The sequence below is a fragment of the Gymnogyps californianus genome, chromosome 4, assembly GCF_018139145.2.
Source record: "Gymnogyps californianus isolate 813 chromosome 4, ASM1813914v2, whole genome shotgun sequence".
Taxonomy (NCBI): Eukaryota; Metazoa; Chordata; class Aves; order Accipitriformes; family Cathartidae; genus Gymnogyps; species Gymnogyps californianus.
Window position 1 is genome coordinate 9642344 of NC_059474.1, and position 16141 is coordinate 9658484.

General features: G+C 38.6%; 1 protein-coding gene across 1 annotated transcript in view; it reads right to left on the reverse strand.

Moving 5' to 3' along the window:
• POLN (DNA polymerase nu) overlaps positions 1-16141 on the reverse strand; it is a 118879-nt gene that overhangs the window by 64245 nt on the left and 38493 nt on the right. Inside the window, exons 14-15 of the mRNA XM_050896655.1 lie at positions 15803-15856; positions 15496-15561 (exon numbers count right to left, since the gene is read on the reverse strand). Of these exons, the coding sequence (XP_050752612.1) occupies positions 15496-15561; positions 15803-15856 (120 nt within the window). The remainder of the gene's footprint in view (positions 1-15495; positions 15562-15802; positions 15857-16141) is intronic.

Genomic DNA, 16141 nt, shown 5'->3' on the forward strand with positions numbered 1-16141 from the left:
TGTCAGGAAGAGCGTCGCCAGCAGGTCAAGAGAGGTGATCCTTCTCCTCTGCTCAGAATGCCTGATGGGAGGGTGTAAAGAAGATGGAGCCAGATTCTTCTCAGTGGTGCCCAATGACAGGACAAGAGGCAGTGGTCACAAACAATTACAGGAAATTCCATTTAAACATAAGAAAAAACTTCTTCACTGTGACAGTGGTCAAACACTGGAACAGGTTGCACAGAGAGGCTGTGAAGCCTCCATCCTTGGAGATATTCAAACCCCAACTAGACATGGTCCCGAGAAACCTGCTCTAGTGGACCCTGCTTTGAGCAGGTGCGTTGGACTAGACAATCTTTAGCGGTCCCGTCCAAACTCATCTTGTGATTCTCCGATTCTGATTTTATAACATTACTGTAATTGATTAATCTATGTATCCCAGTGCCAACCCATTGCCTTCTCTCTACTTCACGTGATTTCTGACCGAGATAGAATTGAAGCCTTCAATGGTATGAGGCAGTGGAAAGCCACAGAAAAGACTCTGGTTTCATTCCCCAGCAATTTTTTATAAATATTTTTTTTGAGAGAGAGAGAGAGAGAGAGAGAGAGAGAGAGAGAGAGAGAGAGAGAGAACACTTGTAGCATAACATTAAAATTTAAAGATTAAAGACAGAAACAAATATTTTGCAGAAATCGTAGTCAATTGATGTATCATGTCTTAAAATGCAAGCTCTGAGAAAAAGAATTGTATTGTCTTGATTATGGAAAATGCATGCAAAAATGTACATCCAAGCTTCATAAATAATTTTGGTAAACCTGCAACACAATTAATAAGAACTACTTGATTGTATAAATGGAAATTTCCATTTTTTATGGTTTTCATAGAATCATAGAATTATTTAGGCTGGAAAAGACCTTTAAGATCATCAAGTCCAACCATAAACCTAACACTGCCAAGTCCACCACTAAACCATCTCCCTAAGGGCCACATCCGCACATCTTTTAAATACCTCCAGGGATGGTGACTCAACCATTTCCCTGGGCACCCTGTTCCAATGCTTGACAACCCTTTCGGTGAAGAAATTTTTCCTAATATCCAAGCTAAACCTCCCCTGGCGCAACTGGAGGCTGTTTCCTCTCGTCCTAGCACTTGTTCCTTGGGAAAAGAGACCGACACCCACCTCGCTACAACCTCCTTCCAGGGAGTTGTAGAGAGCAATAAGTCTCCCCTCAGCCTCCTTTTCTCCAGGCTGAACAACCCCAGTTCCCTCAGCCGCTCCTCATAAGACTTGCTCTCTAGACCCTCCACCAGCTTTGTTGCTCTTCTTTGGACACGTTCCAGCACCTCAATGTCTTTCTTGCAGTGAGGGGCCCAAAACTGAACACAGTATTTGAGGTGCAGCCTCACCAGTGCCAAGTACAAGGGGACAATCACTTCCCTAGTCCTGCTGACCACGCTATTTCTGATACAAGCCAGGATGCTATTGGCCTTCTTGGCCACCTGGGCACACTGCTGGCTAATACTCAGCCAGCTGTCGACCAACACCCCCATGTCCTTTTCCGACGGGCAGCTTTCCGGCCGCTCTTCCCTGAGCCTGTAGTGTTGCATGGGGTTGTTGTGACCCAAGTACAGGACCCAGCACTTGGCCTTGTTGAATCTAAGGTCATGACTGATAGAAAACTGGAAAAACCCACACCCCTACAACTGTACCCTTTTCTTTTTCACCTTTTTGTTGTCAGTGAAAGCCTTTTTTTTTTTCCCCCCACTACAAGCATTAAATCATTAAAGATTAAATTTTGTAATAGAGTTATCAAAAGAAAAAAGCACTGAAACTGAACTGCACTAAAGGCACTTTGGGTATGATAAACGCAGACTGGTTGTCTTCTTCCTGGGTGTCCAATGCTGACACCTTTCCTTGGCAGTGAACCTGCCACACAGGGACCTAGCACTCCATCAATTCATCATCTCTTTTACTATTTCAGTTACTTGACACATTTTCCCAGCATCTAGACGGTTGTTGGATCACCGTTTTTTAGTTAAACTCTTCAGAAAACATCATGGTGGAAAAGCACGGAGCATAGGCATGGCAGAAAAAAAAAAAACCTCACTAGGAACACTAGATTAAAACTATGGATGTTGAAAAACAGACTGCTGAAATCTTTCCTCCTACCTCCATAATCTGATTTTTTTTCCACTATAATCTGTCCTGACTGATGATCCTGATGCATTCCTTACTCTGGTGTTTTAGCACAGGTTAGAAATCTGTTTTCTTCGTTCTGAAAATACTCTATTAAAAGTTGTTCTACTTTTGTCTGTTGTTTCCGGTAAAGACAGTGTTGATTCTTGCCTACGCTGTTCGCTTCTGTATACAGAGCCATTCAGAAACAATGACACACTTCACTTTGGCAAGGAAACTCAGAATTGATGGACTCTGATGTCTCTGTTAGAGCCTCACAAACACAGCTTTCTCATAAAGCATTCAAGCCTTGCAAAAAAGATGCTCTAATCCATAAGGAAAGTCTTTGTATCAAAGAAGAGTAGAATTATCAATGAAAACAAAACCTAATCAAAATCCAATAAATAATATACAGTTCCCAGTTTCATGAGTTTATTCTCAATCAGTTACACTTTCTGTTGAGCTTTCTATTTTTGGTATCCAAAATTCTACATCTACATTTGGAACTGATTTTTGACTCCTTCCTAGGTTAAAAACCAGTACATTATTTTGGTTCTTTCAAAGGATTACAGTATACAGACATGTATTGGATAAATTACCTTTGAAGTCAGTATAGTTACACTTCACCTAATCACAGAGGTTGGTGGTGCATTTTAATTATTTCTTACTCTATGTCAAGTAGGGTTGTTGATCATATTTCCTACATTAAATTCCCCTTTCAGTTATTTATATAGATTCAGCTAACCCATACCTCTCTCTTGCTCTCCATATACATTTTCCGTAGCATAAACTGCTATTTTTTGAGCAAATAACCTCAGTCAACCCTGGTAACTCCCTAGAAATAGATGTCTATATATGTATACAAAGGCATCTATAGCCATATGTACATTCTTTTTTTGCTAGAAAATGGCTCATTAATCTACTAACTGCTCAGATTTGAATTTCTAAATATCCATGGAATATATCTGTCTGAAGACCTACAAACTGCAAGGAGGGGAACAGAAAAAAACCAACAGTAAGTTACTGAAATAAATGGGAATGCACAGAGGTAGCTGCAGACTATTCTATGGACATTTGATTCTGATTAATTCCTGCAGTGATCTAAGGACTTATTTAAAAATAAGAACAGAGACAAAAGTTACTACTGAGATAAGAGTATCCATTCATAAATGTATAGAGTATGGATGTATCACAAGGGAAGATCAAAAACAGCCAAGGAGTTAGCCTGAACAGATATAAGGAAGCAGTTAGACCAGGTAAAATTATAACGTAAATATCCTTTGACGTGGCGGCTAATCCACCTGCTGTTACAGTGAAGCATAGTGCCAAACACCAGAGCAAAATAAGACAATAGAGGAATTAAATACTGTTTGTTTTACTGTGACTACCAATGCCAACAAATAGCAAAAAACATTTGCATTTCTAAAGCAAGAATATTTACTGGGACTGTGATCTTGTCAGATTACTCTAATAGCTGTTGCTTCAGGAAATCAATTATTTCCTAATACTTGAAAAAAACCACATATTTTCTCTTCTGTTTGAAAAATGTTCAGAGCAGTGAAATTCTAGTTTATCTCATGAAATGTAGCACTCCAGCAAAAACTGAAACATTATAAGTCCAAAAGTTTCTGGAGTTTCTCTTAGTATCTTCTTCTCCAGAAAGTTTACGAAAATAATTAGGCCGCAACTGTTCTCTTTGAACAAGAACTCAGCTCTACACAATGAAACACAAAGTAAGCGTTTAAATTCATGGCATCTGTTTGATGACTAGCATTGTATTACTTTTGCAGCAGAAGTAATACTTTGGTCTGTAAGACCAGACTTCATTACAATGATAATAGATAGGTAGATGACAACTCCTTTGAGCTTTATATTCTATATCTCCAAGTACTTTTTTTAAAATTTATTTTTGTAGTGGATTTTTTTCCCCTCTTTATTTGCTTCTTCAAAATTTTCTCACTCCTTTTCCTTCTTTTTCAGCTCTCTTTTCTCACTCTACATGGGACTGCACCTATTGATAAATTGTACTCTCATAGCTCAGCTAATCAATTTGAGAAGAAATGTAAGCACAGGTTCAGTGAGCTACTTCCTTAACCATCAACACTCTGATTGCTCCTTTGTTAAAGGCCAAAGCTGCTGGAGAAATAGCAAGGAAAACTGCACGCTGCCCAAAGTAGTATTCTTGCAATGCAAAACAACAAGACTTCCGAGTCCTGAGGGCACTCACAACATCAAATCCACTCAATTTGTCTGGCACCTCCACAGTTGGTGGCAACTCACTCATGAGAAATTACACAGCTGAAATAAAAACCAACCCCTACTTGATTTCTCTTTTGGAAAGTTGCCATATTTAATTATTGTCCATAGCAGCATTTATTTATTATTGTAACGGAATAAACAGTTATTTTCTGTGAATTCTATATAAGACACAATTTCAAAACAGTCTGAAGATCTAATTTTTAAAATACAGCATGTAGCTCAATAAATAGACAAAATATGAAAATGAATAATAGCAATACCAGCCTGGTATGTATGTGTACGTACATTCCTAAGCAAATCTTGACTTGTCTGCAATTGCCACCTAGTGGCTAGTTGTAAATTAAGGACATCTATTTTCCTTGTCAAAAACCACAAAATCCTACTGACTTCTGGTAAAGGATTTCTTCATTTTTGGTACTAATTACTGTTTTTCAGCAGTGAACTATCATTCAAAGGTAATGCACTCCCCTCTTGACTTACCCAGCAGCACAGAATTATTAAGGTTTTAGATGTCAGTCAAGCTGGAGACTTAGAAGTAATTCATCACCTTCCCACAAGCTTAAGCAGCTTTCAAAGTGAATACAAGGGAAGAAGAATGCATTGAGAGCAGCCCTGAGGAGAAGGACTTGTGTGTTGGTTGACGAGAAGCTCAACATGACCTGGCAATGTGTGTTTGCAGCCCAGAAAGCCAACCGTATCCTGGGCTGCATCAAAGGAAGCATGACCAGCAGGTCGAGGGAGGTGGTTCTGCCCCTCTACCCTGCTCTCGTGAGACCCCACCTGCAGTACTGCATTCAGCTCTGGGGCTCCCAACATAAGAAGGACATGGACCTGTTGGAGCCAGTCCAGAGGAGGGCCACGAAGCTGATCAGAGGGATGGAGCTCCTCTCCTACAAGGACAGGCTGAGACAGTTGGGGTTGTTCAGCCTGGAGAAGAGAAGGCTCCGGGGAGACCTTCTAGCAGCCTTCCAGTACCTAAAGGGGGCCTACAGGAAAGCTGGAGAGGGACTTTTTACAAGGGCATGTAGTGATAGGACAAGGGATAATGGCTTTAAACTGAAAGAGGGTAGATTTAGATTAGATGGAAGGAAGAAATTCTTCACTGTGAGGGTGGTGAGGCACTGGAACAGGTTGCCCAGAGAGGCTGTGGATGCCCCGTCCCTGGAAGTGTTCAAGGCCAGGTTGAGCAACCTGGTCTAGTGGAAGGTGTCCCTGCCCATGGCAGGGGGGTTGGAACTAGATGATCTTTAAGGTCCCTTCCAACCCAAACCATTCTATGATAAGAAAAGGGCAACCAAAAATACTGATTTCTTACTTTAGAGAGTTGGCCATAAGAATAGTGTATTTGATTTCCTATGACTAATCCTCTTTCTGCCATATTCTTTGGAATTTAGACCTAGCAATGACCTCGGGTAATAATATTGTAGCAGCACATGAGAAAGGACTCGACGAGTGATTTTTAAAATAACAAAAAAGATTTTATTTTACTAACTTATTGATTTGACATGTTCTGTGACAAATTATTTTGTCAAATCATGGGTTCCGCCCAGATGCTTGGTAATATATACTGACAGATTACTAACCTTTGCACAGCAAGCAAGGGAGTTTGTATATACACAGCTCTACGCATCTTTCAAAGAGACAAAGACTGCTTTTGTTTCCCATATATAAACTGACCAAATTTAATAACTTATTTCATTTTCCTGAAAGAAAATTATACTCAGAACATAAGCTCTGTTAAACTAATGTTCATTAATACAGGAGGCTATTAAACTCTGGGATGAACTCCAAGAAGATACGATTTGGTTTCGGTGAAAAAACAGTGCTAAGACATAGAGATAACAACGCTTTGAGTGGCAGCTGGAGCTAGTAAATATTACACTAGTTGTATATTAGCTGTATATTATAGCTTTAAAGTAAACAGTGTCAAGGGAATATTGCCCAAAGGTACAAATACTAGACCTTTAAACACATCAAAAATGACAAGATTTCCAGACTGGAGGAATTTAGTTTCTAAAGAAAAGATGTAACAGTTGTTTTATGAAAGGGTAAAATTTAGCATCTCAAACAAGATTGTTCCACATACTGAGAAATTTACTGAGCATATCTTAGCAGGGAATTCCTTTTAAAAGGCTACAAAAGACTGGGAACAGGAGGCTGATTGAAGGAGTTAAAGGAAACCTAAATAACCAATGTCTCTTTCTTTGCTCACAGTGAAGGAAGGACAATTCTTGATTTGATAGAAGTGGTCCTTAACTGTAAGTTATTAAGAGCCACAGCCAGCAGATGATCATGTTAGTACAGGAGAACTAAGGACAACAAGGCCACATGGGAGTCAGCAAGACGATGTCTGTCCTATTCTGTCTATCTTCAGTGACCCTTATACAAACCACTGTTTTTTGTTGTTGTTCCAAACCTGGGAGAGTGCATCCATCTTCAAAACTCTGGGTGAAATTTCCTGAGGTTTTATGAAAGGATGTTGAAGAAATAAAGAACTGGCAGATTTTCTACTCATTGACACAGAAAAAAAGATCTGTCAGCAGAGAAAGCTGAATGTAATAGGGATGTAGAGCTACAGAGATAATTTTCCTGAAATTCTCTGGGATGCCAATGACAGCTTTTGAAAATCAGTACTGTCTGAATACTGGGCCATCCAAGACAAGAAGTCTCTTTTGCTGTACCTAACTTTTGATCTTCCCCTATAATCCATTCTCTTTTTACCATTCTTCATTTCTGTCTCCTCCATTTTTTGTCTTGTCAGAACTCTCAGATTTTTTGAAGTAATTTTTGCTGACTGAGATACAGAATGGGAGAAGAACAATGTACAGTTGAACACTATATAGCAAAATAAACTATTTAAATACTTTTGTTATGTTAAAACATAATGAAACCTATGCTGAGATCAGAATTAGACTATATTTTGTCCTTGTAAAAAGGAATTCAGCCATTAGAGGAATATGCTAACACCTCTCACTTTTGAGAGCTTGTAAGACAAGACATAATTTGTGTGCCTGAGATTTTTTTTTTTAATTGTCCTCTCAGAACATAAGTGTCCAAGCTTTGAGAATTTCCTAAAAGTATATATCTAAAAATCCCACTAATGGAATACTTCATATGAAGAATAAAAAAATCTTCAAGTAGAATTTCTAAAATCTTAATCAACTCATAAGAGGTACCAACAGACAACTTCATAACAAATAGGCACACAAATAGTTAAACTAATATAAAGATCATACATGCATTTCTGCACATCACTGAAGATCCAATCTGAGCAACTGTCTTGCGGATAAGGACAGTGAAAATGAACTCAGTAGGACATGGGCTCTATTAAACTCCTCAGTACAGAGGTACAATGACTGTGACCACATTGAGACTTCAGGGGATGCTAGCACATGCCAATCTCAAGCATAAGAGAAGTGCTCAGCCAGGAGTTGAAATTTGTATGGATAAACAGTGGAAGAACAAAGATTGTGACAGACTACAAGTGAATAGCAGTACTTGTTTCTTGTAACCAAAATACTATGCTAACATTGCTCTTAAACTATTCTAAAATTACATGGAAACAGCCTTAATAAAATTCCAAGAGACACAACACAGTGTGAAGATTAACTTCTGTAACAGAATACTCTAAGTAATAGACATTACTATAATTACTTCACTTTAAAACACTTTGTATTGGGTTTGCATGGCAAGGTTTTGGGAGCGAGAGGGCTACAGGGGTTGCTTCTGTGAGAAGCTGCTAGAAGCTTCCCCTATGTCTGATACAGCCCATGCCAGCCGGCTCCAAGACAGACTTGCCGCTGGCCAAGGCCGAGCCCATCAGCGACGGTGGTAGCACCTCTGGGATAACATATTTAAGAAGGGGAAAAAGTTACTGCGCAGCAGCAACTGCAGCCAGAGAGAGGAGTGAGAATATGTGAGAGAAACAACTATGCAGACACCAAGATCAGTGAAGGTGATCCCACGCCAGAGCAGGTGGATGCCCCCAAAGGATGCTGTGACCCCATGGGAAGCCCACGCTGGAGCAGGCTCCTGGCAGGACCTGCGGCCCCATGGAGAGAGGAGCCCACGCTGGAGCAGGTTTGCTGGCAGGACTTGTGACCCCACGGGGGACCCACGCTGGAGCAGTCTGTTCCTGAAGGACTGCACCCTGTGGAAGGGACCCATGCTGGAGCAGTTCGTGAAGAACTGTAGCCTGTGGGAAGGACTCACGTTGGAGAAGTTCATGGAGGACTGTCTCCCGTGGGAGGGACCCCACGCTGGAGCAGGGGGAAGAGTGTGAGGAGTCCTCTCCCTGAGGAGGAAGGAGCAGCAGAAACAACGTGTGATGAACTGATGGCAACTCCCATTCCCCGTCCCCCTGCACCACTGCAGGAGGAGGCAGAGAATTCAGGAGTAAAGTTAAACCTGGGAAGAAGGGAGGGGTGAGGGGAAGGTGTTTTTAAGATCCGGTTTTATTTCTCATTATCCTACTCTGATTTGACTGGTAATAAATTAAATTAATTTTTTTTTCCCCAAGTCAAGTCTGTTTTGCCCGTGGTAACTGCTGAGTGATCTCCCTGTCCTTATCTCAACCCATGAGCCTTTCGTTATATTTTCTCTCCCCTGTCGAGCTGAGGAGGGGAGCGATAGAGCAGCTTTGGTGGGCACCTGGCATCCAGCCAGGGTCAACCCACCACACACTTTTTAATTTGTAAGGTAGTGAAAGCTACATAGCTAAAAAACCACTTGTTTTGATCAACGATGATGCTAATTTTGTTTCTTGTTAGCTATGCGTTCAGTCACATTCATATTAGGGAAAAATAACCTGGCAGTAGCACTAGCTATATTCCAGCATGGATTTCTAAAAGATGATCAGTGCATAGTTTTGGCTTCTACTGGCAGCGTTCCCAAAACATTGCTGGCAAAGGCCATTCAAAGGATAAAATGAATCAGCATATAACCAACTACCTTAACAAAGCCCACTCAACAGCAGTAGGCACTCAAGTGCTGACAATTTAATTTATACATAGTGTACTGAAATGTAGTATCTTTGAATTTTAATGAAACAAGCGGAAGCATGCAGTGCCATCATCTCTCTAGCACAGTAAAATTTTACAGGAACTTTTTTCTCCCATTTCTATAAGTCTAAGCTTCTCTGAGGAGCTTTTTGCCAGAAACTAAAGGAGAGTGAAGGAGGAATTCAGCCTCTACAGTCAATATTTCAGAATGTGCTAAAAATACTTTAGCTGATATTATTCTGAGTTGTATAGAAATGTTCATTTTTGAGCTGTTAATTTTAATTGCTCTATGTATTTCTGTGCTTATGTTTAGTTTGTAGAAGAAATAATGACAGACTCCCTATCTTATCCTGCATAAATAAAATGAAAGCATTTTGTATGTTGATTACTGCATAGAAGCAGATTTATACTGGCTACACATTATCTTTCTTTCAATAACACACAGAACAATTATACATACAAAGATAATCCCAAATAGAAGTTATATACATGATTGAACTGCTCTTGTTACTACAGAACTACAGCCCAGATGATGCTCCAAGCTTTCCTGAGCCAAATGGAAAACATTATGTAGTCCATGTATTGGATACACCGCACTCACCATGAGATTAATGAATTTATACAAATCAGGAGCATTACTACAGAGAATGCCAAAGGCATGCATATATCATAGAAAAGGATACTATGTGTACTCAAGATGCTAAGAGAACAAAGGTCTATGATGCAGAAACCTTATTTCTGCATTTGGATATTAAATCAACATGATGTTCTGGAGCATCAGACGTGAGTGTTATGATACCACTAAGAGTGACTTTTCATACTGTGGTTGTCACACCAATAACTAAGAACATCCTATTGTAATGTAAATTTTCATCATGAATGCAATTGAATTAAAGTCTTGTCAACATGCTCATTCACTCATTTTAAAGTAAATTTTCCTTATCATCAAACAAAAACTGTGATGAGCGAGAAAGAAAGAGAGGAAATAGAGAACTTCTGTCTCCAACGTTGAAAATACGGTTTCTTTAAATGCTAAAGCCTTCACTAAAATATACTTCTAAAAAAATAAAGCAACAACAAAAGAGATTGTAAAAACATCAAAACTCTAAATACTCATAAAATGAGATACTATTTTAGTGCTATTAGTGCAGTCATGATCAGCATATGACTCAAGAGTATTGGAATAAATATACTGAAAACAAACATGGCACAAAAATACGTTCTGAATGCAAGAGATACTCAGAGAACACAGACCAACCATAACAAACGGCATGCATGCTCTGACTTTCTCTAACAGCATATCAGCTCATCTGAGTGCTAGTTGTTTGTACTCACTTGAAAATATGACACTAAATTGCTTTGATGCAAAGGTCCAAGAAAACGCATAGACATTCTCATCCCTGTTAAGACAACCTACCATTATTTTAGTGAAGCCCACATCAGAGCATACCTACCTAAAAATGATTTTGTTAGCCTAGATGATGTTATAGAAGACTTTTGACAAGATGTTTTATATGAACCTGTAACGTCTGACTTGTCTCTATCCCGAGTGCTTTCCAATGAATATATTTTCAAAAAAAAAAAAAAAAAAAAATAGAAGACACACTCAAGTAAGATCAATGCAAATTTAAGACCCATACTGTCTGTCCATTTTAAGTCAACATTCATTTCGGTAGGACAGTGTATGAAAACAAGTTTACAAAAATTATATTCCTAATAGTGCAGTTTCAAAAGCAGCCAAGGCATTGGTTCATTTCTGCAAAAAACCAGGAAGATGTGATCACATTCCTGCTCCCACACTTGGTGTCTGGCTCCTTTTACATTGCATCAGCTCTGCCAAAGCCTTCTAAAAGCTGTGAAGGAAAGAGATGGGAAAAACAGGACACTTCAAATTTGTACAGCAGCTCACCACTATTGAAATACCTTGTAGAACATCCTGTTTGTGCTCGAATCCAATTGTGACTATAGACCATAAACTTTCAGAAAGAGTATTGGTAGTATCACAGATCAGCCTGTAGCCTTAATGAGGCCTGGGACAAAATGCCTGAAATTTGACAACTGTCACAATAGTTTTGATAGCACGATTCTGACAGTCTGCCTCGCTTGGTGTGCACAAGTGGGTACGCTAAGGATGTAAAACCTATTGGGACAGTGTTATGAAAGTGAGACAAACAGGCAGCATCTCATCCACATTGTCCACAAATGATCCCAAAACTATTCCAAAACTACATTTGAGTTTTATCTCAGAAAGAATTGGTCCATTCACTCCAGAAGACAGCGTAGAAGTAAAGTAATACAGATACAGTGTGGATAATCAGAAAAGCTGGTTTGCTAAGTTAATCTGCAGAACAGACTCATTTTTGATGGCAATTGCTCAGAGGGGTCTCTACTTCAAGAGATTGTCTCTCCCATTAGAATGTAGACCAGATGGGTAATTTATTATTCATATTCCAAAAACTATTAGTAACACATATTTTCTAACAAACAAGCATGCAATTCTCTATCATGTATTGACTATAAGAAAATATTACTTATATCTGTTGGAGAGAGTGAATTATATTCAATATTTCAGGTTTTTTACGGTCCTTCTTTGAGTACATTAACATTCAACACACCCTAATTAGTTTCTCTTTCAAATTACATTCTTGCTTTCCAAATTAAAGGCTAACATGCTTCTTTGATTGACAAGTTAAATATTTCATTTCTTTGCCTTTTTGGACAAGCTGGTAAAAGCATTTTTCCTGGGGAAAAATAGGAATGCTTTTATTTTTTTTTTCACTTGGTCTGAGAAGGTAAAAAATGTTATTTATCTTCAGCATAACTTTTTGTTACTAAAAGGAAGGAAATGCCCCCTGAAGCCCACCACTTTATGCCTTTTAGTTTAATGATACAAACATCTTCTGAAGTATAGAAGTGTAAACTCATTTGTAACATTTCAGTTCTCTCTGCTGCAGAAGCCTGGAGGAAAGAAACCTTAATACAGCATATCTGATTCTAGCACTGAAGTTTACATCTTAAACCAAATTATAACATCCAATTATATGCAATCTTTATATCTCGAGTTAGGATTTCTCTCTGTTCATTCTGAAAGAGGCTTGATCTTAATTGACTTTATGCCTTTCCACCTCTGTCATGACTTATTTTTGCTTTAAAAGGTGAGAGGCTGGAAGGTGGTATTTCAAAGTAGGTTTGGAGAACATAAACAAGTCTTTATGAATGTAATAAATACATTTAATAGGAAAGTTATCTATGAGCAATATAATAAAGGAGTATCCTAATGTAGACAAGACTAATATATTTATACAAAAATTATTTTAAAATAACATATTCAAATAATAAACCTAATTAACTTGCCCTAATAGTCATAAGCAATTCATCACAGAGTGGAAAAAACAACTACCCTATGGGTATATTACAAAAATAATTTGACTGAAGAATTTTAGGGTTTATGTTTACTTTTAGGTTTCAGATACGCAGGTTCTCATGGAGCAGCAAATAGACAGTTACAATCCTATAGCAGGAGACTACAATATCAAAGGTGTCCCTGTTTAACGATGTACTATATTACCATATAACACTTTGTTATTTGTGAAAAATGTATTAATTATGCAGCACACATATTGCAGAAGAAGAAACCAAATGAGAAGAAATGGAGTGCACAGTTAAACTAAAATAGATGTATACATGGAGAGCCACTGAAGTAAAGTTCTACCAAGAAACCCCCTCTAAGTTGCTGCAACACAGAAGTCACAAAATTAATGTGAATAAGCTTATCTATTGAGAGAAACCCACAGATGTGGATTTGTCTGAAAGAAGATCACAGAAGAGTTTATCTGAAAAAGAAATCCTGCTCTGTACCTAATGTCTGGTCATTTCCCCTTAAACCTATGAGTAAATCCCCCCTGGACTCCATTTAATGCCTTAAAGCAAAGAGGACAGATAGATCCATTACTTTTACAAAACAAATGAAACCTAAGGAAACCTTTGTCTGGAACCCCATCTCCCACAACCACTGCAGCAAATGGGATGTTTTTTCTATTTGAATTCTCACTTTATCTGATTCACACTTATCTTTTGCTTTAATTACTCCTTAAAGCACTTTAAAACAGTTAAAAATAAACTACATCAGCAAATATTCAGTTAAAATTTGACATAACATCATAGTAACTGCAAAAATATCTACAGTATTTATGATTTCTGGGAAGAATCTTCCCAATCCTTTAACACTTAGTAAAGTGACTGGGCACTGCAGTATATCTTCTATATCAATAAATGATTCAGAAACAGATGGTATAAGTTCCATAAACATTTCACACAAAAAAAGCCATGCCAATGTTTTTCCTTATAAGGAAAAGCCAGCCTTAGGCAACCCTGGATGCTAACTTTAGCAGCATTATTTTGGAGAAAAACAAGCTTTAAGAAAAGTAGATTTCATGTCATTTTTAGCATGATGGGCCAAAGGTCACCTTGTGTTGTATGTGGTTGTTCAAGACAGCTGTCTGTTCAGCTCTGACTTGTAAAAGCCTGTGCGTCACATTAGAATATTTAGCAAACTGTGACCTTCATGATAATCTTTTCCCATCACCTTCCCCCATCTGGATGCATGAGAAGCAGGAGCAGCAGTAACCTCCTCCATTCCATTGTTAATTCAGAATCCTAGACACTGTTTTTTACTCAGCAAAAAGCACAGGCACTTCGTATAAATTGTCTGCTGACAAATTGTATGGAAATATGTATCATTAGGGTAGGAAGACATAAATGACACCTGAACTGTGAAGACAGGTAAAAGAAGAGCTAAGGAAGTCACCAGTATTGTGAGGATGAGAACCTCGCAGGACAGGTTGCTGCCAGAACTCCAAAAGTCACCATACCAGTCAGGACTTGCAAGGAGCCACATGAGCCCACCCATGCAAACCGGTCACAACATAACGGTCGTGTCTAACATCTCTACTCCTAGACAGAGCTGTGGAAGACCATTGCCTTTCTCCCAAGACTGCAGAAAGCTTCTAATGCCATTTGTACCCATGAAGCTTAAGTCTAGTACCTGCACAGACAGATAAGCAGTAATCAAACCTGCATGGATAAGAACTGACAATACTTTTGGGCACAAGTTAAAAGGACTTGAGGGAATCCTCATGGATTCCCTCTAGCCTTCATGAGCCAAGTCCCACTCCTGCATCTATTCCCCCGCTTCCACAGGGCCAGAGGTCAGGTCTTTCCTAAGAAAGGCCATGATTAAACCAAACAGAACATTTCCGCAGGTAGGTAGTCACTACTTTTCTACTGCTATTCCCCCACCTATGTCTTGACTTGAGCCCCTGAAGCAGTCTGCAACCCTGCCTCCTCCCACACCAGGTCCTGTACACTCATCCAGGCAGCTACGGGCTGCGACAGAAGTGGAACGCAAAAGGCCTCACCAGTCCCTACTGTCAAAGGTCAGTATGCTTCCTAAACTCCAAGCAAAATGATATAATAAAATATATGCAAATATGCCCTTAAAAGGCCACTTTGGCAAAAAAACCCCAAGCCTCTAACAGTCCAGAAAGTAAAATAAAGCACATTCCAGCCACAAGCATGTACATGGAGATCATTATACCCAAAGACAAGAGAGGAAGCACAAAAAGCCCAAGTGTCACAGCCATATAAGCATCTGGCAAGACTTCCAGAGCAACAGCACAACCAGCTTACCTCTTTGCTGCTATGAGGCCTGAAGCTAAATTCCAGAAGAAAAGAGCTTCCCTTTTTTCCATAATACCCAGGGTACCTTCCAGGGCTCATCAATCCTTTACAAGGAGTGGTTCATGAACACCAGGAATTCATTACAAAGAAGTATTCCGTAGAAGTCTAGAGGGTGCATGCATGGCTCACAATTCTACCCCTCTACTTCAGGTAATAATATTAAATTCTGATCCACAGGTAACAGAAAATATTCATAAGAATAAGCTTTTTCTGTCCACCATTTACATACAATATGGCAACTGCTAGACTGAGATGAAAATGAACATTTCGTGTGTTAAAAATATTACATATTTAATTTTTAACTCTAATTAAAATGTAAATCTTCTAATAGGCTCACTTACTGGATGTTTGGCTGAAAGTCTGCCAGTCACAGTTCCTGTCTGATTCCATGTAGAGGAAATAAATCCCTGTAGTCAAGTAAAGTAAAAATCCCCCAAAAGAAAAGGATGAAGATATACATCTAAATTTTATTTCATGTAAGTATCAGTAATAAAAGCTCGCTGCAATCAGGACGACAAAATCAAAAAGAAACACTTTATAATTTTCCATATATAAAAGTTCTTAAACTGTAAACACTGCAATCATTTCACATCCTTTTATGATTTATTTGAAATACCGTATTTTATAGGCTACTTTTTATATTTCTACCTTTCTCATGCATGTTCGTAGTCCATCCACATAAGTTGATTTCATCTTACGAACCTAAATTACATAAAAATTTAGATAAATGCTTATTTATAAAAATAAAGAGATTTTTCAAATTAAAGAACTTAATTTCCAAATGCATATTAACTTGTTTTGTAGACTTTTTTTAAAAGACAGTTTTATCTTAGTAAATAATGGATGCATACTCACTAATAGCTTGACCTATTAGCATAAGTTAGGTAAGTGCTTGGTTATACCCTAAAGCCAGGTCTTTGCAGATAGTAGTAAATGAACTATTGGAATTTATTCTTTTACATCTTATATCCCCAGGTCAATAAACTA